This window comes from Punica granatum, chromosome 2 (genome assembly GCF_007655135.1).
Source record: "Punica granatum isolate Tunisia-2019 chromosome 2, ASM765513v2, whole genome shotgun sequence".
Lineage (NCBI taxonomy): Eukaryota > Viridiplantae > Streptophyta > Magnoliopsida > Myrtales > Lythraceae > Punica > Punica granatum.
The window spans coordinates 9,776,456-9,799,696 of NC_045128.1; the positions used below are offsets into that span (position 1 = coordinate 9,776,456).

Consider the following 23,241-nt stretch of genomic DNA (forward strand, 5'->3'; position numbering starts at 1 on the left):
TTATTCATTATAATACTTACTAATTATTTATTTAAGAATAGGAAAAAAATAAAATAAAGGGATTTATGATAATTGACCAATGGGGTTTGGTGAAATCTGGGGGTTAGCGCAGACTCTCATGAAATAATTTATAATGCAAAAATTGAATTTAAAATTCCGGGGGTAATTCTGAATATAGGGCAAAACAAACAGAAAAACCCCCTAAAAAGGTGAATATTTTTCTGAATGCTGAAAGTGAAAGCTTGAGCTGCGTCTCCCATGGCTTCCTCCTCCTCCTCCTTCACCTTCTTCAGGAGGCTTCTTCCTCTCTGCTCCTCTAAGCAGGTAGCTCAGTCTCTTGCTCACCCATTTATGTCAATAATCGAATGCTAGCTAGCCTTCTGGTGTGTTTTTGGTTAATGTGGGGGTCGATGAATTGGAACAGGGGAAACTCTTACCGGAGAATAACCATCCAGAGAGTATAAATTTTCCATCTTTTCATGTTGTAAACATCGAGTTTATGGAGTCAAAGAGGGATTTGAGGGAGTTTTCAGCCCGTTGCACTTGCACCTGTTGCAGACAATGAAATGGGCAGACGTCATTTCGCTGTTGTACTTACAATGAGTGGTCGGATTTGCTTATAGTTGCATAAAAGATAGAATATACAAGCATTCATCTATATAGTTGTCCTTCTGTATGTGAGTCTGTATATGTGTATATGTACTTGATAAGTCTGACAGTGAACTATGTTCATGTGCAGAGGGCAAAGTTTTCACCTTTCAGTGTTCGAGAAGGTATTTCCATGTACTCCTTAGTTTTCAGATTGCTGTTTTCGTTTTGGAAAATGCTTTGCTTTGGAGTATGAATATGAGTCCTCTGCAGCTGGCTTTGTCACGTTTTATGCTGTAAAACTTTTGTCTTCCAGAATTCAGTGTCATGTACAGGTCTTCTGTTTTATAGGAAAAAATCTTTGCCGTTGAAAAGGCGCTATTTTTATATTTCGGGTCCTCCCTTCTCTTAAAAGAATGTATTGTTAGGTAAAACATTGGAAAAGAGGAAGATTTCTTCTTGAATTTATTATTTAGTACGAAACAAGGAAATTTGTGAACTTTCCAGTGCGAATTTTTGTGCCAAGAAAAGAATATATAGTTCAATATGAGCCAAATGATGTAATAGAGTTGGATGGTTGCGATTCCAGGTCTTGGAGGAGCTTTCCGGGGATTCAGTTCAGTTTCATCGCCTGAACAGAAGATTTCAGCTTTGAAGGAGGAAGTCAGGAGACTGGAGGATGACAGTTCTGTGCCAGATGACGAGATTGAAAAAATCCGACGAGAATTTGATGCTGCCAAGCAGTGTTTCCTCAAGATTCCCGATGCACTTAAAAGGATGCCTAAAATGAACCCGCAAGGTTTGAATTTGAAGCCAATTGATTGCATTTGAGGTTATTTATTTGTGCTGGATCATTTGCGCTGATTGCTGCTGTAAACCATTTAATAGGTATTTATGTGAATAGGAATATCAGATTGGACCACATCCAGGTTTATGGGTTTGACTATGATTATACTTTGGCGCATTATGCTGCAAATTTACAGAGTTTGATATATGATCTTGCGAAGGAGTACATGGTCAACGAGGTGAGTAAGCATGGATTCTTCTAACTCTATGGAGTTTATTTTTATGAATCTTCACTTACTATGATTCTTTCAGTTTAGGTACCCAGAGGTTTGCATGAACTTCAAATATGATCCAACTTTCCCAATTAGAGGGCTCTACTATGACAAGCGGAGAGGGTGTCTCCTGAAGTTAGATTTCTTTGGGTCAATTGAGCTTGATGGTTGCTTCTATGGACGGCGAAAGGCAATTTTCCTTTTAAGTTACGCTATTTACTTTTCTAATTTGAGATTTAATGGGTTTCAGAGTTTATGTTTGTCCTGATTATGAGTATTGTTCTTTCTATACCACAATAATCATCACAAATCTAGTGCGCATGAACCCTCAAATGCTGTTCTCTAGTTACTGTATCTTTAAGTGAAGGATTTTTATCTGCAGGCCATTAGTTAGAAAAGGTTCATGCTTGGGATAACAATGGCTAGTTTTTTGGGAGTGATAATATGATATGATATCTTTTAAAGAGATGAAATGAGAACCAACCAAGGTTGTGGACACTTTTATATTTCTTTCTTCTATTTTAGGTCTCTAAGAAATCTCAAGGAATGCTGATGTTATCATTAGTATCTAATCTTATCCTTAAAAGAATTGGGATACTAATACTGCCTTAATGGAAAAAAGTTGTGTTTATTAACTGCCTTGTATTTTACTATATCACTCCTCATTAAGTTTCTCCTATCGTAAAATTCAGCTTTCTGTTGAGGAAATTAATGAAATATATGGAACTCGGCACATTGGCCGTGATCAAGCACGCGTTCTTGTTGGTCTAATGGATTTCTTTTGCTTTAGCGAGGTTAGTTATCTAAGTTGTATTTCTACTATTTGTAACAGTATCTTCTGATTTTCCAAAATATCCAAGTCTCAAGATTTTCCAAAATATCCAAGTCTCATGATTATCCAAATTTTTTGTCTTTCTTTATAACACTAACATAATTCAATTCATGTTCTGGTTCTCTTAGGCCTGTCTTATTGCAGATATGGTGCAATTTTTTGTTGATGCTAAGCTAGATTTTGATGCTTCCTATATCTACCAAGACGTGAGGAAAGCAATTCAGCATGTTCATATTAGCGGAGTGGTCCACCAAAAGATTCTGCTGGATCCTCATAGATACATTGTGAAAAATGTAGGTTCCTTAAATATCTGTAACCTGAAATCTTGAAACTTCTTCTTTCTTGGTTTCTGCTCCTTATGACATCTATTGGTACTTGGTTGGATCCTAATTCTATGAGTTTCTGCTCATCACATGAGGCTTCATTATTTATTTATTTTTGCTTTTTTCTTCCCTCCATGCGTGAAAGGTTTTTCTAGAAGAAATGCTTCTTATTATCTATTAATGTTTTATTTTTTGTATCTAGCTCTCCTTTGATATCTATTACACAACAGGAACAAATGCTGTTCTTTCTTAAGATGTTGAAGGAGAAAGGGAAGAAGCTTTTCTTGTTGACCAATTCTCCTTATTATTTCGTGGATGGCGGAATGCGCTTTATGCTGGAGGTAATAGAAAATATATTGGATGACAGCATTACATTCATATATCGTAACTGTTCCCAGATCAACTTACATTCAGTTTGTATCCTTCATTTCATATGTGTGATTATAGGTGAATTTAGTTTTGATGGGACTGGAAAGCTCATAAATGTTTCTAGCATTTGTTGTCACTTTTGTATTCTATCCATTAACTATGAACATGAAATCTATTTACATTTTTTCTCTAACTCACTCTTTACTATTTCCTTATAATTAAGGCGATCAGGAACTAGGAAGCGTCTTGTGTGAAATATTTTAATCGTTTTCTCCCTCGGATCCATGACATCTTTAAGTCTTCTTTGAAGAGGTTAACTAGAATGTGATCAGGATGATTATATTATTGATCAGGAATACATGGGTTCTAGTGACTCGTGGAGGGAACTTTTCGATGTTGTGATTGCTAAAGCCAATAAGCCTGACTTTTACACATCAGAGCATCCATTTCGGTTTGTTTCTTTCTTCTTGCCACTGTTGTTTTCTCTTTCTTTTCTTCTTGTGGATAAAAGTGTTGAAGGATCCAGTGCTACTGCTTATGATGGTAATTGAACTGTGATTGGTATACCGTTAGTTTTACGAAGAATAAGAGAAAAGACTTCTTCACTGAGGAAAGTTTTTGGTCTCACTATAAAAAGGAGGAAATGTTGAAATTAGAAAAGGAGAAAACTAGTTTTGCGGGAAACTTGTCCAGATAGGAAACGGGTTTGGATAAGAGACAAGTGCTTTCCTTACTTTATGTCATGTTTTGGATGTATTGACCATACAAAATGTTAATTACTTCCAAGGCCTGTCGTATTTATCCATTGTATATATCCAGTGAATTTTGCTTTCTTTCTATACAACAAAATGATTAAGATCTCTTTTTCCATTTTTTGTTCCCCTGTCGGTATTACTATTTTCTTTTTGACTTCTCCTCTGTTATGATCGGAATTTTCATTTAGCTGCTATGACTTTGAGAAGGACACTTTAGCTTTCACGAAGGTGGATACTTTTCTTCCGGAGAAGATCTATTACCATGGTTGCCTAAAATCGTTTCTCCAGATCACTAAGTGGCATGGCCCTGAGGTATGTACGACATACTTTTTACTTGCTTTGTCAATTTGGAATGGCAAACTTGAAAAAGAATATATCTTTATTTTTAATCTTGTTGAAGTTTAATGACTATTTTCTTGTTGTAGGTGATATACTTTGGGGATCATCTATTTAGTGACTTGAGAGGGCCTTCAAAGGCGGGTTGGCGAACTGCTGCCATCATACATGAACTAGAGGTCTATTGTTGGATTTTCTAAGCTCTTCTCATGATCCTTCCACCAACATCTGATAGAGAGCAAACTCTCATTCGTTTTCAAAAAGATCAGTATATCAGAAGATCAATAGTAGACTTCAACTGTGTTTCACGAAGAAATGGGCCACTGTGCTCGACGGAATTTTTCTTATTCCATCTTGACCCCTATCTGTTCAGAATATCTTGTTTAGTAATATTGAGCTTCTATCTTTTTTCTTATTAAGTTCACTTCGAATGCAGAATGAAATACGAACCCAGAACGGGGATAGTTACCGTTTCGAACAGGTATGTCAGTTTTGTAATATTTTTGGAATAGGTTTTTGCGATCTAAAAATGTATATTTTGCACATTTGCCATTTCAAAATAGTCCCATTTTCTTATCGTGCAAATAAAGAAACTAAAAATTTATTGCAGTTTTCATTACTTGATACTAGACGCTACCTTAAAACTTTAATTTTCAACCTCCATGATCTTTCTTCTCGCATGTTGGTGGTGCAGGCAAAGTTTCACATTATACAGGAACTGCTTGGGAGACTCCACTCAACCGTTGCCACTAGTCAAAACAGGGCAGCATACAAAACTCTTATGGATGAGCTGAATGATGAGAGGAGGCAGGCTCGCGGTATAATGAAGAACATGTTTAATGGCTCATTTGGGGCCACCTTTGTAACTGATACGGGTCAGGAGTCTGCATTTTCTTATCACATACATCAGTATGCAGATGTTTACACGAGTAAGCCCGAGAACTTCCTGCTTTACCTACCCGAAGCTTGGCTTCACGCCCCCTATGATATCAAGATCATGCCACATCATCTCAAGGTACGTGCAAGAAAGGCCTTCTGCCTTGGAATCATTTTGAGGCTTACTTGGCATTTGCTTTCTGGTTAATTTTGGTCCTGGATTTGACATGATTCACAGGTTCCAGCTAGCCTTTTCAAAGAGTATTGAAGATTTTAGTGACCAGCCAGCTGTTTGTGGCACTCTTTGTTCTTTATTTTTTATGAGTAGCATCTTTTATTCAGCTATGCATTGGATGCCGCAAAATAATTGTACCGTGAGCGCCGAATGTTTCTCAGTCTTTAATAGTCGAGGAGGAATAATCGCAAAGGAAATGTGGACACATTATTATTATTGTTATGGTTATTGTTTTTTTTTCCTAGATGTATCTCCTTGCCCTTTAATTGAGACAACATTCAAACTGTTATGTTCCTTTGCAGAATGGGATCAGGGCGGTCTGGGGTTTACCAGTTTGTTAATCAAGCTGGGAATCGGAACTCCTATTAACCAAGGCTCAAGTGTCGAGCTTAACAAGCCGAGCATGCACACCTGTGCTCATTAAGGTGCTGAGCTTGGTCGATCTTGATTATATCGACATAAATCTTGCTGAATCAAGTCTTGGTAACTACTGACTTGGCTCGGCTAACTTACACTCTATATAAAATTGTAATCTAGTAAAATTGGGACATGGGTGACAATTGCATCTGGCATTGGGAGAATATTAACTCAACGATACTCTACGAAATGCCCCTTAAATTTGAAATTTTAAGATTTGTTCTGGGAATTATTAACTCAATTTTGGCCGATAAACAGCCAGGTCATTTCTTCCGACTTATATACATACACACACATCTTAACACGCCAAATATGAGCCTGTCTCAAAATTCACAACTATGGATAATATAAAATGTGAAAAAGTAAAGCTCAATCAAGCCAACTTTTATCAAGGTTGCATGGCTTAATTCGAAATTGAAGTTCGTGGAGGTGGAAAAATTCTTTGGTAAATTTTAGCTGAGAAAACACCAATTAAATAGCAATAGATTAAGGAATGAGTGTTACTCATTCGGAAAATTGTTATACTTATTGTTAAGTGAAACAATCTTATTAGCTTTTCATCATCACATTACTTTGAAATAGATTCATTTAGGATTATTTCGTGAATTTACGTTAACAAAGTTAATGAGGAAATAAGGTTATTGCAGTGACACATGCGTTCGCCTATAAACCAATGGCCCGTTTGGTCGATCGGTTAGGATTTTTCAAATCTTTATCTGGTGTTTGGTGGCATTTAGGATAGAATTCTGAGAGGATTGGACATAATTAGTTCTTAAGGCCCAAATCCGGCCCGGAGGCTGGGTTGAGAACGGCTAAGGATTAGAAAATTTATGAAAAGATAAAAATCCCGTTGCCTTCTCTTCAAATTTTCAGAAAATGCCAGCAGCATCAACTTACGTCAACCCTAACCTGCGAAGGAAGCTGAGAGGGGCAGCGGGGCTCAGGTGCAGGCCACCACCTCCCCAGCGAGGTCGCCGGGCGACCTCACCTAGGTGATGATGGCTGTCGTCGGGCCTCCACTACCCCCAGTTTTTTCGAGAACAGATGGGCCACCCACCACCCCAGTTGAGGTTGCTAGGCCCCAATCAAGGTTGCTTTTAAGCTCTAGGCACACTCGACCTCGATTTGAGTGGTGGTGGCCGGCGTCGGGCCACTAGTGCCGCTCTCTTTTCGAGAAAGAAAGGGGAAAATCGGGGGCACTGGAAGTCCGGCTACCATTGCCCAAGTGAGGCAGCCGGTATTTGAAGTCGATAGACACTGAACGAGAGGCACAAGATCTCAGGGACATGGGCTTAGAGATCGGTCGGTTTTTCGCAAGAGCACGTCCAATCATAAATCCAATCAAGTCGTGCTGCCGCCTGCACTCCGGGGAGATCAAGATTAACCAAGTACAAGTTTTAGGACTGCCAGCTTATGGTGCCATAGCCGTTATTTTCTACAAGATGCTCGCAACTGTTAATACTATAATGAACCTCGTGATGGGACATTCCGCTTTATGATTGTCCCGGCAAGTCTTGAGAGAGAGAGAGAGAGAGAGAGGAGGAGGGTGTCGTTCCCAGAGAACTTGTAACATCAGTGATCGAACCTCGTGAGATTAGGACTATTTATAGATTTATTGATTGATTTGTGTGCATTAGGTGTTATTTGATTAAGTTTAAGCTCATAAGATCAGTGTATTTGAAGGGAATTGAAATATGCATGATTTTTGAAAACAATCTCCGGATACCAGTATTCACACTAAAAAAACTTAGCACTAATACTACGATAGGCGCAAACGAAAAATTTAGTCAAACCCAAGTGGACTTAAAGATTAGAATACTAAATTGTTGTAAACAAATGCTTAATTAAATAAGTGCTTAAAAGTTAGTTACATATTAGTTATAAGGGGAAGTGAATTGAAGAAATAGAGAAAGATGGGAGATGAAGGTCTAAAGTACTCAATCATTAAGTATAAAATCACTTAATTAGTTTCTCAAAATAAATTGTAAAAGTATCTTCGGGAACATATAATAAAATTTTAAATATATTACGAAAATTATGAATTTTTTTTTAAAGAAAAAGGTTTAACTTTATAGTAATAGGGAGACTTGAAGAGATCACGAACTAAGGGGCATGAATGGAAGAATTTTGTGAGTTCAATACTCTTTTGCGAAAAGCCGTTGTTGTACAAACATAAGGATTTCGTGAGAGTGGGATAATCCAACTTCGCAAAAGTTGGTTTCTAGAAGTTCAAGATAAGGTTTACTTCTTATTTCTCCCTTGTTGAAGTATTGGCTTTGTAACATGCAGTTGATAATTGAAATTGTCACCAATATCATATGACCCTTAATAGTTTTCAACCAATTGATCTTAGAAAGTTACAAATATAAAAATAATATACCTAATATATATGTTGTATATTATATTTGTGCCATATGATTTAGACAAATAAGTATGTACCGTGAGATTGTAATTATATACTGCACTGCGATTAGAAAAGGAAAGATACATAGTTTCATTCATGTAATAAATACTTTTGAAAATACATGTAATCCTATCAAATGATATTTAAATAATTATGGTAATAATGATCGAGAATATAATTCATTTCTCCCACTGCAAAACGCGACACTTCTTCCTTGGTTCTGAAGTACAAATTACCGTGTTACTATCCAAGTGTAACACAATGAATAGGAAAGATCCTATATCACTATGAGGATTGTAGCTAATCCAAATTTGTAGAAAGTTGGTTTCCAGATGTTCAACTTAAGGTTTAATACATTCAATTTTCGCTCTTTGTTGAAGTATTGGTTTAGTTACCATGTAGTTGAGTTGATCAGCAGTATTAACATACTTGTTAAAAAAAAATCAACAATATTGACATGAACCTCATAACCCTTAACCTACTGCTCTTTGATCAGCAATATTTAGCCAATAGCACACTAAATACCATTCCACCTCCTATCAAAAATTCCCAACCTACTTATTTAGATATACATCTATAAGAGCTCCATGAAAATCCAGTTTCAATCTTTGTCCCTTTCTCGTTTCTAAATCTCGTCTTGAATCATAAGTAAAGAGATCATATGGCATCTTCGTTTTTATCCCTCACTTTGCTGACTTTGTGCTTCCACTTCCTGTCTATAATCTCCATAAGCATTCAAAGTCCAAAATCCATCTTCACCAAACTAATCCCCCGTGACTCTATAAACTCCCCATGTCACAAAAGTACGGAGGGTTGTGTCTTTAATTGTGTCGATCATCCTTGGAGAAACTCGATAACGCAACACACCTACATGCCAATATTAAGAGCACACCGAGAGATCTGGAGAGGCCACATCCTGCTGACATCGAAGCTAGTTTGCACCCAAGCGACTACTTTCACTTGTTACTCGTCCAATTTCTTGTTGCCAATCAATCCGATCCACAGTATGCAATGATGGATACTGCCGGCCATCTCTTGTGGATTCAGTGTGTTCCTTGCGATGATTGTGTTGTTACTCACAATCAGATGTACAACACTATGGTGTCCACAACTTATAAGCATTTGTCATGTAATCTCAGCCATGCAATCTTGCAGAAGGCATATCATATGTGACTTGAACAAGTGCTTATACAGTATTGGATATCCTTCTGGGTCATACTCGATGGGATACCTTGCAACAAAGATATTTAGCTTTCAAACTGATGATGGAGGAATAGGTAGAGTCCCGGATGTAGTGTTTGCGTGCAACCATGCTAATGCTGATTCTCCGGACAAGGTAATGACCAGGGTTTTTGGGTTGAGATACCATCACTGATCTCTAGCTGGACCATTTGGTAAGTTTTCGTGTCGTGTAGACAAAATAGCAGACCCCCATTATGAGTACAACCAATTAGTCTTAGGAGATACGGCTATACTACAAGGTGACTCCACTAAATTACATTTCGATGGTTGGTTATACTATGTAACTTTTCATGGCATAAGTCTTGGAGGAGTCATGCTTGATATCACTACAAGAAAACATGTTCTTAGTGATGGCTTATAGATGACTATAGCGTAGTTAGTCATTAAATGTCTTATATTTAGTGATTAAATTGGAAAACAGTCACTAATGTCACAAGACTTAGTGACAAGTTTAAAATAGTCACTACTTAGACATTGTTTGTGGCTAAACATGCAATAGTCACCCAAAAGTTGTTACTAAATCTCATAAAATGTGGCGCCAAACATTATTTTAGTGACAAGATCGACATCGGTCACTAAAGACAACGGAGATTATTATTTTGTATTCATCACCACTAAGAGGGACACATTCACCTCAGGTTTGTAACTTTTTTCCCTTTTTATGCTAACTCGGGTTATTCAGGTTTCACCCGACTAATCCCCGGGGCTCCATGTATCATCGGCGATGCACTAAGTGTGTAAATATGCCAAATGCATTTCGATGATCCCAAGGGAATTCGAACCGGTGAACGGGTTGATATTTGTGCTCCTCTTTAACTCCAATCTCCTTGGGGCTAGGTTCGCGACCTATATTTATAGTAAATAAGTTGACTTATTAAACTATATAACTAGCTGGTGTGATTTGTGATAACTTAATCTATGATAATATTAGGCTAGTAAAAATTGAATCAATTTGACCTATATTAGAAAATTCCAATTCACTCTATTTTTTGTTCTACTTATATTATAAGTAAGTAAATACGCTATCTATTAATTTGGAAAAAGAATATGTTAATCAAATCTACATATCCAAAACTAACTGCAAAAATCAATATTTTTTAAATAATAATAATAATAATAATGAGGAGAGATCTTTAAGAAATCTTTCCTAAAATCAGAATCTACATGTTCAAAACTTAATACCATTTTACAAGGGAAATATAACCCTACACTTCTTCCCCTATTTATTTTATGATTATATGCAGTTATCTAGTTGAACACTCAAATTCTTTCCGATTGGCAGCTTACGCTCATTCAATAATGAGCGATTAGAAATGGGTTTGAGCAAGAATACGTGCCCTCCTTACTGGTATTTAATTATACGCGTATCCTATTTCAGATGTGTTATTCGTTTGGAATATTCTATGTAATGCATCTATAGTTTTTCTTAGATATATATACATTTGAATGCTAGCAGTTGGGGTCTGTTGCAGATATGTAATTAATTAGTGAGTTAAGAGGTCATTTCCTTTGGGCACTTGCTTTCGGCATTATGTATATCACAATTCAATTTAAGGAATTTTTTCCCTTGATATAGGAGTAGAAATTCTACCGTATAGTTGAGAAAGCAATGGCAAGCCTCGAAGGTAAAAATATTCTACTCATAATTTTTTATGATTCTAGCAAATGGATCAAGCAATAAATAATAGGTCTACAGGTCTTGGGAAACTTTCAATTGATGTGTTTTTTCGTAAGTGAACATCTATAACACAACAATATTTTATTTTATTTTTTTATACCTTTATTTACTAGTTTCTAGAAGCATGATATAATCATTCATGCATGTATTTGTATTCAAGTATTCCTTCTAAACTCGTGTATATGAGAACCTTCCCCACCAATAAAACTATCATTGTTAGAGAGATACTTTTATATACAACGCCATTTTTGTTTCTAATAATTTATTTTGTAATGCTGAACATACGCATGACGAGGATGGGGCAATATGCACAGGAAATGTTATTCATATTTTTTGACATCTCTTGTTACTGGATCTTTTTGTAGTTATTATGTATGCTTTTTAAATTCTGGTGTAAATAAGCATTCTTAGTGTTTCTTTTCTTTTTTCTTTGTATTGGAAGATTCAATATACTTATTGAATTTCCATGTAATTAATCAAGATATTGAAATAATTTCCTTTATACTCTTAAATGTTATCAATATTATTTGCATACAAGCCTGTCAGTTCTTGAGGCTATAGAATACGATCCAAAATTTCGTTCAAGTAATGCATTGCTTATTTCGTTCTCCCATAAACACCAAAATTCTTTACGACAAAAGAAGTTAATCATGACTTCCCAAGCCGGTCATTAAGAATGTGTTTGGATTTAGAGTTGAATTGAGTTAAGTTTTGGTTTTAATTAGTTTGTAATGATTGTATTGTTGAATTATGAGAAAAAGTGTGAAAAAGTAATAAATAGTTGAGATAAAGTAATAATTAAGTAATGATTGTGTTGTTGAATTATAAAAAAAAAGTGTGAAAAAGTAATGAATAGTTGAGATAAAATAATGATTAAGTAATAATTGTGTTGTTGAATTGAAGATAAGTGGAATTGAGTTAAAAAAATTTTAAAATCCAAACACACCCTAAGGTGCTCATGATCGGTCACAATTTTCACTTATATGAAGTTTTAGTGATTGTAAGGTTTTTGGCGCCTAAGCCATTCTCATTTCGCCACCGAAGATCTCTTCTTTCAGTGATAGTTATTCTAGTTTGGTCACAAATACATTTAGCCACAAGGTTCTTTTAGTGACCGGCTAGTGACAAAATTAGTTTTGGTCAATGATACATACAATGACCATATTTTCACATTTTTGTGACTATTGATAGGTAAAACCTTACTTTCTTGTAGCGTATCTCTCCAAGTACATTTAGATTCACAAAGAGAAGCTTCGATGAACAAGCGGAGGGAGAAATTTTAGACTCTGGATCACCACTCACATCATTAATCGAAGATGCATATGGGGTGGTAATGGATGCGGTCGAGGAAATGATGCCTTTACCGAGTAGTTTGGATAGCATCGTAAATAGATTGTGCTTTCAAGGGGAGACAGGAGGCTTTCAGACTCTGACCGTCCATTCCGCCGACGGACGCTATGTTTTATCAATACGATCAGACAAGATTCTGCATGACTTTCCAACAGAGTTTAGAGTCCTATTCAACCATTGACATGTACGCCCAACAGTACTATAATATGGGTTATGACGTCGCTGAAGGGGAGCTATCCTTGCAAAGGATGGATTGTCAACTCCTCCAAGAGTAACATTTGTATGTAATTACTGCAAAATAATATATATTAATAGGACAAGTGCTTGAGGATGCCGCGGATCTCCAATATATTTTTCAGTCAACAATATTTTTAAATGAATGAATGAGTATTGAGTAGTATTGGAAAATAAAACATTAACAAATTAACATAGCGTGACTTACTTCAAAATAGATAAAACGCTATATTTTCGAAACTGTCTTAGTTTCATAAACATAGAAATGTGGAGGACAAAAACTTAATTAAATAATATTATAAGGTAAGTATAAGAGATATAAGTTTATACAAAATTTTAAATAGTGATTAAATAGTTTCTACATGAGGAGAGAGTTATGAATATATATATATGTTATTAGGTGTAACTAATTTTATAAAGTTGAAAATATCAATTTTTATTCTATAGATATATGTTATACCAATTCTATTTGTATTACATATAAAATTGCCTCTATATTTATATATATAACATATAATTCTAGATAATTCCTCTGCATTAACTATCTCATCTTTTTAATACTTTACTATTGTAAATTGTCATCAATAGCCTCAAAATTTTTGTCTGATGTATGTAATATCAAGAAATTATTATGTCATATTATTGACGATAAGATTTTAAGGTAATGTGTTTGCAGTTTTTATAGGTCCATGAATAAATTCCAAAAGTGAGAGAAGATTTCCCATTGGCAACCGAAATTTTGAAAAGAAAAATTTACGTATATCCTTATATGAATATATGGCATTTATGATATTAATTTTCTTTGATTTTTTTAGATAAATGTTACGGAAAATATTTTTCTTGGAATAATTCATCAGACCAAAGTAACTAGATTGTTTATCTTGACGGGTCAATCAGATTACTGACCATCTTGATTGGGTTGAATTTAATATATAAACAAAGAGGTTGAAAATGTGAAAATTTTAAAATAAGAATTAAAAAAAAAATAAAGAGGTCACGGGGGCATTGATCAAACAATAATGATTGGATCATTTGTCTCGATGGGTTGACTGAATTATATGCTACATTTTTTGTTAAATTTAAAATACTTAAAGAAATTATAAAAAAAGAGAAAATTTAATGAAAAGCAAGATGTCATAGTTAAATATGAGCCATATAAATGTTAAATGATGGAATTGGAAGCTCAGAAGCTCAATGCTTTCATTATTCAGATCATGTACATATATTGCTGGTGTACAAGTAAAAGAGGAAATCTAATATTATCTAATATCTATTGCCTAATATATGAATAACTAATAAGGCTAATAATAAATAAATGATACAAATATCCCGCTAATCTTAGTAATATAGATATATTCTGTAATACTCCCCCTCAAGTTGGAGCATGAGGATCATGAATGCCCAACTTGCCCAAGAGAAAGCGAAATCGATCTCGCCCTAAAGCCTTCGTAAAGATATCTGCAAGTTGCAGCCTTGTCGGAACATGTGAAGTCTTAATTACACGAGATCGAATGTGTTCACGAACAAAGTGGCAATCTATCTCTATATGTTTCGTCCGCTCATGAAACACCGGGTTAGCTGCAATATGTAGAGCAGCTTGATTGTCACAGAACAACCGAGTAGGTTCACCATAATCTATCCCAAGGGAACGAAGCAAACTTCGGAGCCATAGGACTTCACTGACTGCTCCTGCCATGGCTCGATATTCCGCTTCAGCTGAAGAGCGAGACACCGTAGATTGCTTCTTGGTCTTCCAGGAGATGGGACACCCTCCTAATGTAATAAAATATCCCGTGGTTGAGCGACGCGTCATAGGACAGCTAGCCCAATCCGAATCGCAATAGACTTCAAGTTCCAATGACCTTGGCCGTAGAAAAATTCCCTGTCCTGGAGACTGTTTTAAATACCGAAGTACTCGCATCGCGGCATCCCAGTGTTCCTGACGTGGCTCCTGCATAAACTGAGACAATATATGCACGGGATAGCTAAGTTCCGGTCGCGTAATCGTTAGATAAATCAGACGACCAACTAGCCGTCTATACTGGCTAGGATTACTGATAGGAGCCCCCGAGTCTGATGAAAGCTGATGATGTTGCTCCATTGGAAAGGAAGATGGTCGTGTGCCAAGCATCCCGCACTCCGTGAGTATGTCGAGCACATACTTCCTTTGATTGAGAAAAAGACCAAATTCCATCCTGCTTACTTCAATTCCGAGAAAATATCGTACTGGTCCTAGATCCTTAATGCGAAAACACTTATCAAGGTACCGCTTGAAGCATGTGCACTGCTCATGATTATTGCCCACTACAAGAATGTCATCGACATATACCAAGGCCGCAAGAAAAATATCACCACGATTAAATACGAAGAGTGAATGATCTGCTCCAGATTGCCGAAATCCATAATGCCGCATAGACTCTGCAAGTTTAGCGTACCAGTTGCGCGAAGCCTGCTTCAACCCATAGAGTGATTTCCGGAGTCGACAAACTACTCCCTGCCCTCGAGAAGAATATCCAGGTGGCAATCGCATATAAACTTCTTCGTCAAGATCTCCATGCAAAAAGGCATTGTTGACATCCATTTGATGTATCTCCCATCCCTTTGCCACTGCCACAGCTAATAGATATCTGACGGTGACCAACTTTGCCATGGGTGTGAAAGTCTCATTGAAATCCACTCCTTCAACCTGAGTGAATCCTTTTGCAACAAGTCGTGCCTTGTATCTCTCTATACTCCCATCGACTCGACGTTTAATCTTGTACACCCATTTGCAGGCAATTGGTCGCTTCCCTGGAGGTAAATCCTTGACGGTCCATGTCCCATTGGACTCTAGTGCTTTGATTTCTTCTGCCATAGCTGTCTCCATCGAGGATTAGCCGCTGCATCCTGATAGGACGTAGGTTCTACCTCCGAGTCCAAAGCACTCACATATGCCAGATATCGATTAGATGCACCAGAATAAGATAAATATTGTTGAAGAGAATGAACCATACCTGAGGATTTCGATGAAGTAGATGAGCTGAGGAGGGGGTGTGTAAGGCAGTGTGAATACGGACTTTAAAATCTTTCAGATACTTGGGTACAGACTTAACCCTATCAGAACGTCGCAACGTTGGTTCCGCTACCTCCACTTCCTCTGTCGATGGTACATCGTTCATTCCATCTGCAAGAATGACATGTTCCAATTCATCACTTTCTTCCTTCTCATTACCGATTGGGCCTAAAGAGTTCGTAAGCCCATTTTCTCCTTCTCTTTCAGCTGAAACCCTAAATCTCGACTCCCCCTGACTCCTTATCTGATGACCATCTTTCTCAGCGTCAATAAAGAAATTAATCCGACCCGTATCTTCCTTGCCCGCATTAGCCATCTGTAAAAAAGGAAACTCCCTTTCGCAAAATCGAACATCTCGAGTCACGAATATCTCGTTCTTCTCAAGGTCATAAACTCTCCAACCCTTCTTGCCGTATGGATAACCGACAAACATGCAACGACGAGAACGAGGTTTGAACTTATCCTTGTCTCTCGGTCTGTCGTGAGCATAGCACAAGCATCCAAATATCCTTAAGTTAGAATAATTCGGTGGCCTTCCAAGCAGAACTTCATATGGGCTCTTACCTTCCAAAAGTGATGTGGGGGTCACATTAATCAGATGCGCCGCCGTGGTGACACATTCTCCCCAGAATTCGGTCGGTAGTCCTGCTTGGAAAAGAAGTGAACGCGCAACATTTAATATGTGCCTATGCTTTCGCTCGACACGTCCATTTTGTTGAGGCGTGTCTGTGCAAGATGTTTGATGAATGATACCTTCGATGGAAAAATAATTCTGCAAATCCCGCGAAATAAACTCCTTCCCATTGTCACTTCGCACTATTTTCACAGTGCGATCAAACTGATTCTTCACCAATTTGCAGAAATTAATTAGATGACGTTGTGTCTCTGATTTTTCCCGCAATAAATGCAACCAAATTGCACGATTATAATCATCCACAATTGTCAAAAAATAACGAGCTCCAGAGATAGATGCCACTTTATATGGTCCCCACAAATCACAATGAATTAATTGAAATGGAAATGCAGCTTTATTCAAGCTTAAGTCAAAACTTGACCGAGTCTGTTTTGCTCGAAGACAAATATCACACTCCTTATTTGGAGCTGCAGTTGATTCTAAATTGATACCAGTAAGTTTGATTCGTCGTGATGGATGTCCAAGTCGCATGTGCCACAAATCACCCGTCTCATCACTGATGACCCGATTAGCCTGCTCCCTGATGCCCACACGCCGAAGATAATACACACCCCCTTGAAGCTCACCCACTCCAATCGTCCTCCTCGTGATACGGTCCTGTATAAGACAATAATCGATGTAAAATATTACACAACAATCCAAGTCTCTAGACAGTTGAGATGCAGAAATAAGATTGTAATTAAATTCTGGAACCAATAGAACGTTCGAGAGGACGAGAGGGCCTATATGTATGCGACCAATCCTGGAAGCATCAGAAATTCCTCCATTCGGTATATGGATCTTCGGTCTCTTGGTGAGTATTCGCGATTCAACAAATAAATCTGCACATCCTGTCATATGTCTAGAGGCTCCACTATCAATTATCCAATCATGCCCAAAATTCACTGGAATAAAATTTTTACCAGTATGAGGTTGCACATTATCATCATCAGGCCCGAGAAAATCAAGTAACTTCTGGAAGGCCGAATCTGAAAGACGAGAAAGCTTGTTCAAACCGCTGCTACTGGGCTGACCAATCTGAGACTGGTGGGCCGACAGCCCAGCGAATTGATTCGAGCCCAGGTGTGAATGCCCTAATTGGGCCTGATGGGCCTGCAGCCCAGAGAACTGATTTGGGCCCAGACCTGCTCCGCGTTTCTGCCCCTGATGGACCTGCGGCCCAACGAACTGATTCGGGCCCAGACCGGCCCCACGCTTCTGCCCGCCCATTCCTCCTGCCGCTCCTCCTGTCTTCCTCCCTTGAGTCGAAAACCCTAATTTTCCTCCTCCTGCCGCTCCCTTCGATTCCCAGTTCGTCGGATAGCCATGCAGCAGCCAACAAGCGCTCTTGATATGGCTCGGCCGACCGCAATGGTAACAAGTCTTGGCCGTGGTCGTTGCTCCTCTGCCTCCTCCCTGTCCTCCGTAAGTCGAATTGCCGCCTCCCTGCATCTCCAATTTCTTTTCTCCTATTCTGCCCAGAAATGCCGCTCCATCCGGTGCGGTGTTTTCGTGCGATAAGGCCACCAAATTTTGCCATTCTTCATGCAGGATCATCGCTAGCACCTTATTGAGGGAGTGGGCAGGCTCATGGCTAAGGATATTCGACCTCACCGTGCTGAATTCCGAGCTTAGACCCATAAAAAATTGATGGGTCTTCTCCCGTTCCTTCTGTGCCGTGTACACCCTGAACGTCGAGCACGAGCACATCGGTGTCTCCAGGTAATTTTCCAGCTCGTCCCAAAGGGTTTTCAGCCGAGAATAATATCTCGAAACTGACATCCCTTCCTATTTCAAACTCCCTATCTTAGCCTTTAACTGATAAACTCTTGTGTCATTTCCTTGCGAGTATCTTTCCCGCAAATCTTCCCACAAGTCTTGTGCTACCGTAGCACAGGCCACACTGGACTGAAGCTCAGGATCCAGTGTGTTGAAAATCCACGATATCACCAGCGCATTGCACATGTCCCATCGTGCACGATTAGGGTCGCCTTCTGGTGGTTTTTGCACTGACCCATCCACCATGCCAACCTTGTTCTTGGCGATCAAGGCCGTTTTCATGGCTCTCGACCATGTCAGGTAATTCGAGCCATTTAACTTGCAGTTGATTAAACTTACCCCGGTATAAACTGACGGGTTGACTGTGTAAATAGATGATTGATCAACCCCGACAGCCACAATGCTGCCATTCTTTGACGATTCTTCATTCTTCTCCATTCCTGCCAACACTCATATAACAACAATGGCTTTATGCAAGGTATAATCCGAAACCAGCCCCACACTGCTCTGATACCATGTTAAATGATGGAATTGGAAGCTCAGAAGCTCAATGCTTTCATTATTCAGATCATGTACATATACTGCTGGTGTACAAGTAAAAGAGGAAATCTAATATTATCTAATATCTATTGCCTAATATATGAATAACTAATAAGGCTAATAATAAATATATGATACAAATATCCCACTAATTTTGGTAATATAGATATATTCTGTAATAATAAATAAACACCAAATATGAGCCTATGGATCAAAGTTCACAATACGGATAAAATAAAATGCGATAATAAAAAGCTCAATCCACCCAACTTTTGTCAAGGTGCATGGCCTTAATTCGAAAATGAAGTTTGTGAATGTTTAAAAGTTCTTTGGTAAATCCTATCTTTACATTACTTGAGAAAACATCAATGGTGTTAATCGCTCGAATGATTATTATATTTATTTTTAAGTGAAACAATTTTATTAGTTCTTCATCACCACACCACTTTCAATAGAACAATTTAAGATTTTTTTGTGAACTTAAGATAATAGAGTAAATGAGGTAAGAGAGTCAGTGCAGGTAGACACCCTCGCCTATGCCTATGAAACATGAGGTTTCATGATGTTCGATTCTTGACAGTAGAATTATCTATGCTCATTTATTTAAACGGTAGATTTCTAGTCACTTGTACTTGATCAATGAGCGTCTTTTGTAATTAGGGGAAAAAATAAAAGGAAAGCTTAACAGAGTAAAAAGTACTCATATTGAACATATTTGTCTTAGTTCAAAATACAATCAAAAGAGAATATAAAAAAAATATTTAAAGGGATATGGGCTCAAATTATTCGTCCGTTTTATTGGTCCGATTTGCCATGTCGGGTCCACCTCAACATCTATAAGTATGAAGAGTACTTCTATAGTCGGCAGCTAAGTCATTCAATATTCATGCTGAATGGTCACCTTATTATATCTACCAATAGTTAGAGTACTAGTAATCTATCTATCTATCGATTAGCAATTCGAGAGAATATCACTTGAAGCGAAACAGAAATTGAAAATGTAAAATTCCAATGGGCCGAATGAGTGATTGAGCTCGTCTACAGCTCAAAAGTTCGAGCGTATATATTACGGTACTCAATCTCTTATAAATCAATTAGTTTTTTTTTAATTAATCCGTGTGGAATTCTTACTGTCAAGTCAATAGAGAAACTCTGTAATACCGTCTGAAACATCACATGAAGGTAAGCTCGTAACATTCAAGGAGACATCAAGCACAGCTGAGTTCGAAAAGTCCGTCTGTCTTGGTGATTCCGGGTCCGAGGCACATCGCTCTTGCTCATCGTGCTCGCGCATGCCATGGCTAAAAAGGTGGGCCAAATTAAAGCCCAGCTGCAGCCCATGAAGCCCAAAAGTAGGCCCATTGGAGCCCAAAGTGGACGCTCAGCAGCAAGTAGTCCACTCTTCAGATAGGAGAGAGCTCAGCTCAGTGGGGAGGGGAGAGAGAGAGAGAGAGAGATGGGAAGGAGGAAGGGAACCGTGGAGTTCGATGAATCGCCGCCGGACGACTTCGATGCGGCGAATCCGTACAAGGACCCGGTGGCGATGCTGGAGATGAGGGAGCACCTGGTGAGGGAGAAGTGGATCGACATCGAGAAGGCCAAGATCCTCCGAGAGAAGCTCAAGTGGTGCTACCGTATCGAGGGAGTCAACCACCTCCAGAAGTGCCGCCACCTCGTCCGCCAGTACCTCGATTCCACCCGCGGCATCGGCTGGGGCAAGGACGGCCGCCACCCCTCCCTCCACGGTATAATTCCGTTCCCCATGCTCGGACACTTCTTCCTTTAATTTTCTGGTTGGTTCCCAAGGCAATAGTGGATGGAATGTGGTTTCTGATTTTGATCTTGATGGAACTCGAAATTTTTTTCGGGCACGATAGTATCTGCATTGCATTTCTGCTGTATGTGACTAGAGAAGTAGTAATTAGACGCAATTCTGTATCGATTCATTGCGATTGCTGCTATGGTGATGGAAAGTGCTTAAAATTTGGAGGGAAAGGTGCTGGCTTGTCTTGTCTTACGTTTTGGTTGCTGATATAAATTCAGGTCCGAAGGCTGAGACTGTCGAGTCTGAATAACTCCTGCAGCAGTCACTGAAGGTATGTTATCTTGGGGATAATTCCTTTCATATGTTGTATCAACTGTGGATTTATCTGTTTCTTGCGGAGCAGATTAGTTGCTTTCTTTGGTTGCTGGGTGGTCTTTCTTTCATGGCGAAATTAGATATGTTATTGACAGCGAGAGTTTTTTTTTTTTTTTAAGGCATGGGATGAGTATAAGTTGTAATGGCTACTTGAATGTGAGTGAGTTATGCAGATTGTTAATTTGTATGTGGTAGTAGTCGTCATTGGTCACTATCTTGGTGCCACGGTCACCCGCTCGGCATGGATTGCTTAGGTATTTATGTTTTGCTTGGCCATGATTATGTGGATGTTTCAAACTTATTGCTTGTTTTGATGTTGGAAAATACTTTTAAGATGCTGGCAACATCGGAAAACTCAAGTTAGTTTGTCCTTTTCTCAATTGACAGTTGTTGTTCGTTATAGAGATGGCTAGACTATATCCCTTGAAGTTGAGGGTATTCATGTAAAATATGGTTAATGGTGCTGATGGTTTGATGGGTTGTTCGTTTTTCCTTGTGTGCTAGCGTCTTCACTAGTAGTTAAGGTTCACAGGGATCATCTTACTAAAAATTACTTTAGATTACATGATGCAGCGCTGTAGTGACCATTGTACGTAAAGGGAGAGCCATACTGGATGGTTTTACCTGTAATGTTGAGACCTGGAAAAAAAACCAAACGACTGATGAATTGTTTTGATAGTTTCCGTCCCCGATGAAGTGTTTACTTTCCTGGCATTTGGATGCCATTGGAGAGATTTTTGCTCTGGTTAGCACGTGTCATAGACCTAGTTTTCTATCTTAGACTGGTTTTTCGTAGATTTACATCTCATTTCCATAAATTTTGCACAAGGAGGGTTTGCTACAACAATGGTGGAGCAATTTCAGATTACTTTATGATGGAAAATATATTCATTGAAATGAATGTTGACTGTTATAAGATCAGCAAAGCATTTTCTTGCTGGTGACTGGTGGCTTCACACTATCTGCTGGTCGCCGGTAGACAATTTCAATGAGCCAAAACTGGTGCCCAGTGGGCAAAATAATTTGAAAGCTGTCTGAAGATGGGAGGCATTCTTGAAACGCCCTGTAGTTTGTGCTAAACTAGTCTTGAATTGCTTATGCATCTTCGTTGTCTAGGAAAACATTTTTAAAAAAGCTACATTTGCTATTTTTCTTTGAAAAAAAAATATTAAAGAAGAAAACATATAAGTAGTTTCTTTAATGTTTGGAAAGAAGTGACTATCACATTGAAGGGAGTTTATAAATTTTAATTTCATTTAGCTTATTTTGAAATCTACTATGACCAAGTCACTGTTATCTATCCAGCTGTATGTACATCAGGATTTGTTTGAACACTGTCATTTGAGGTTGCTGCCTTCACTAGGTTATTTGAGGCAGATTCTTCCTACCTGCAACCGTGCGTTTGAGCTCTTTCTTCTGAAGCTTTCTCGTTTATTGTGGAAGAGATGCAGAAAGTTCATTCTTCTTTAGCTATGAATACAGCCTATATTCCTTAAACTAAAATCTAAGAAGACAAGCTTTCTATGCTATCATGATGAATGTATCTAGCTTGCGTAAAAATTAAACTATAATAAGGCTGAATTGTGTTTTGCAGGCCACCACCACTTGTGGTTTGGGAAATTTATGAGGGAAGTGGGGCTGGAGAATCTTTGGAGACAGTGTGACTGTATCTCGTTCATTATCTTTTAATGCGAACAGGCAATTTGTTGCTGGCTTTGACATTATCTGCTAATTTCACTTGTTAGGACTTGCACTGCACAAATTAAATAATTCCCATACATTTTGCCTCGTTCTTTCTTCTTGGCAAGCAGCTCATGATCAAATCAGCAAGCACAGGTACTATTCTACATATATTCTCTAGTCAAGTCAAGAGAATGTTGAAGAAGATGCTTCTATGTAAAAATTATTAGCAATTACACTCAAAATACGGCCTAAGAATCAGATATTGTTACATGAATATTGAAATCTTTCATCAGACCTCTATAGCTAAACCAGAGAGCTTGATGGGAAGGTGATCCTGCTGGGGAATCTAATTAGCATGAACTTTTGGTCTATGACTATGTGGAGTTTGTAAATTAGTCTATTTGCTAGCAAAGGTTCTGGTATGAACATCGAAAGATGTATATGAAACTCATCTCTCAGAATAACATTGGATTGCATATCATTGCTCTGTCCACTTTCGGCCCTCTTATGTTGGACTGAAAGGAGGCTTGTGGTCCTCCTCTCCTGCTTCCTTATATACAGGTTTTCATCCCATGAAAGGATTGTTGCTTGTATACCTAGTCAAGTATGTCTATGTCTGGCAATAAGTCGCTGTCTCTCGTAGGTGGATACCGTGTTTCGTTTTTGAATTTTAAAGG

General features: G+C 38.2%; 2 protein-coding genes across 4 annotated transcripts; both read left to right on the top strand.

Annotated features, from left to right (window-relative positions):
- Positions 1–179: 179 nt before the first annotated feature.
- Positions 180–5,974, top strand: LOC116195789 (5'-nucleotidase domain-containing protein DDB_G0275467). 2 transcript variants are annotated; one of them, XM_031525136.1, is made up of 14 exons: positions 180–324; positions 740–773; positions 1,178–1,387; positions 1,477–1,613; positions 1,687–1,836; positions 2,339–2,440; positions 2,607–2,771; positions 3,032–3,142; positions 3,524–3,621; positions 4,114–4,237; positions 4,351–4,440; positions 4,698–4,742; positions 4,956–5,276; positions 5,675–5,974. In XM_031525136.1, exons 1-14 carry the CDS (start codon positions 259–261, stop codon positions 5,711–5,713), a joined length of 1,692 nt encoding a protein of 563 aa, XP_031380996.1. In that variant the 5' UTR covers positions 180–258; the 3' UTR covers positions 5,714–5,974. The 2 variants fall into 2 exon arrangements, with proteins under 2 accessions (XP_031380996.1, XP_031380997.1); XM_031525137.1 differs by lacking the exon at positions 5,675–5,974 and adding an exon at positions 5,376–5,618 and having other exon boundaries at positions 184–324.
- A 1,325-nt stretch (positions 5,975–7,299) lies between these two features.
- LOC116195791 (NADH dehydrogenase [ubiquinone] 1 beta subcomplex subunit 10-B-like) lies at positions 7,300–22,688 on the top strand. 2 transcript variants are annotated; one of them, XM_031525140.1, is made up of 4 exons: positions 7,300–7,328; positions 20,190–20,486; positions 20,785–20,837; positions 22,476–22,688. In XM_031525140.1, exons 2-3 carry the CDS (start codon positions 20,198–20,200, stop codon positions 20,814–20,816), a joined length of 321 nt encoding a protein of 106 aa, XP_031381000.1. In that variant the 5' UTR covers positions 7,300–7,328; positions 20,190–20,197; the 3' UTR covers positions 20,817–20,837; positions 22,476–22,688. The 2 variants fall into 2 exon arrangements, with proteins under 2 accessions (XP_031381000.1, XP_031380999.1); XM_031525139.1 differs by lacking the exon at positions 7,300–7,328 and having other exon boundaries at positions 20,157–20,486.
- The last annotated feature ends 553 nt before the right edge of the window (positions 22,689–23,241 follow it).

Coding starts and splice junctions, on each gene's coding strand:
- LOC116195789 (XM_031525136.1), top strand. CDS start 259: ATGGCTTCCTCCTCCTCCTCCTTCACCTTCTTCAGGAGGCTTCTTCCT. Junction 2,441..2,606: donor ATTTCTTTTGCTTTAGCGAG/GTTAGTTATCTA, acceptor TGGTTCTCTTAG/GCCTGTCTTATTGCAGATAT. Junction 3,143..3,523: donor GAATGCGCTTTATGCTGGAG/GTAATAGAAAAT, acceptor ATTATTGATCAG/GAATACATGGGTTCTAGTGA.
- LOC116195791 (XM_031525140.1), top strand. CDS start 20,198: ATGGGAAGGAGGAAGGGAACCGTGGAGTTCGATGAATCGCCGCCGGAC. Junction 20,487..20,784: donor CCGCCACCCCTCCCTCCACG/GTATAATTCCGT, acceptor ATATAAATTCAG/GTCCGAAGGCTGAGACTGTC.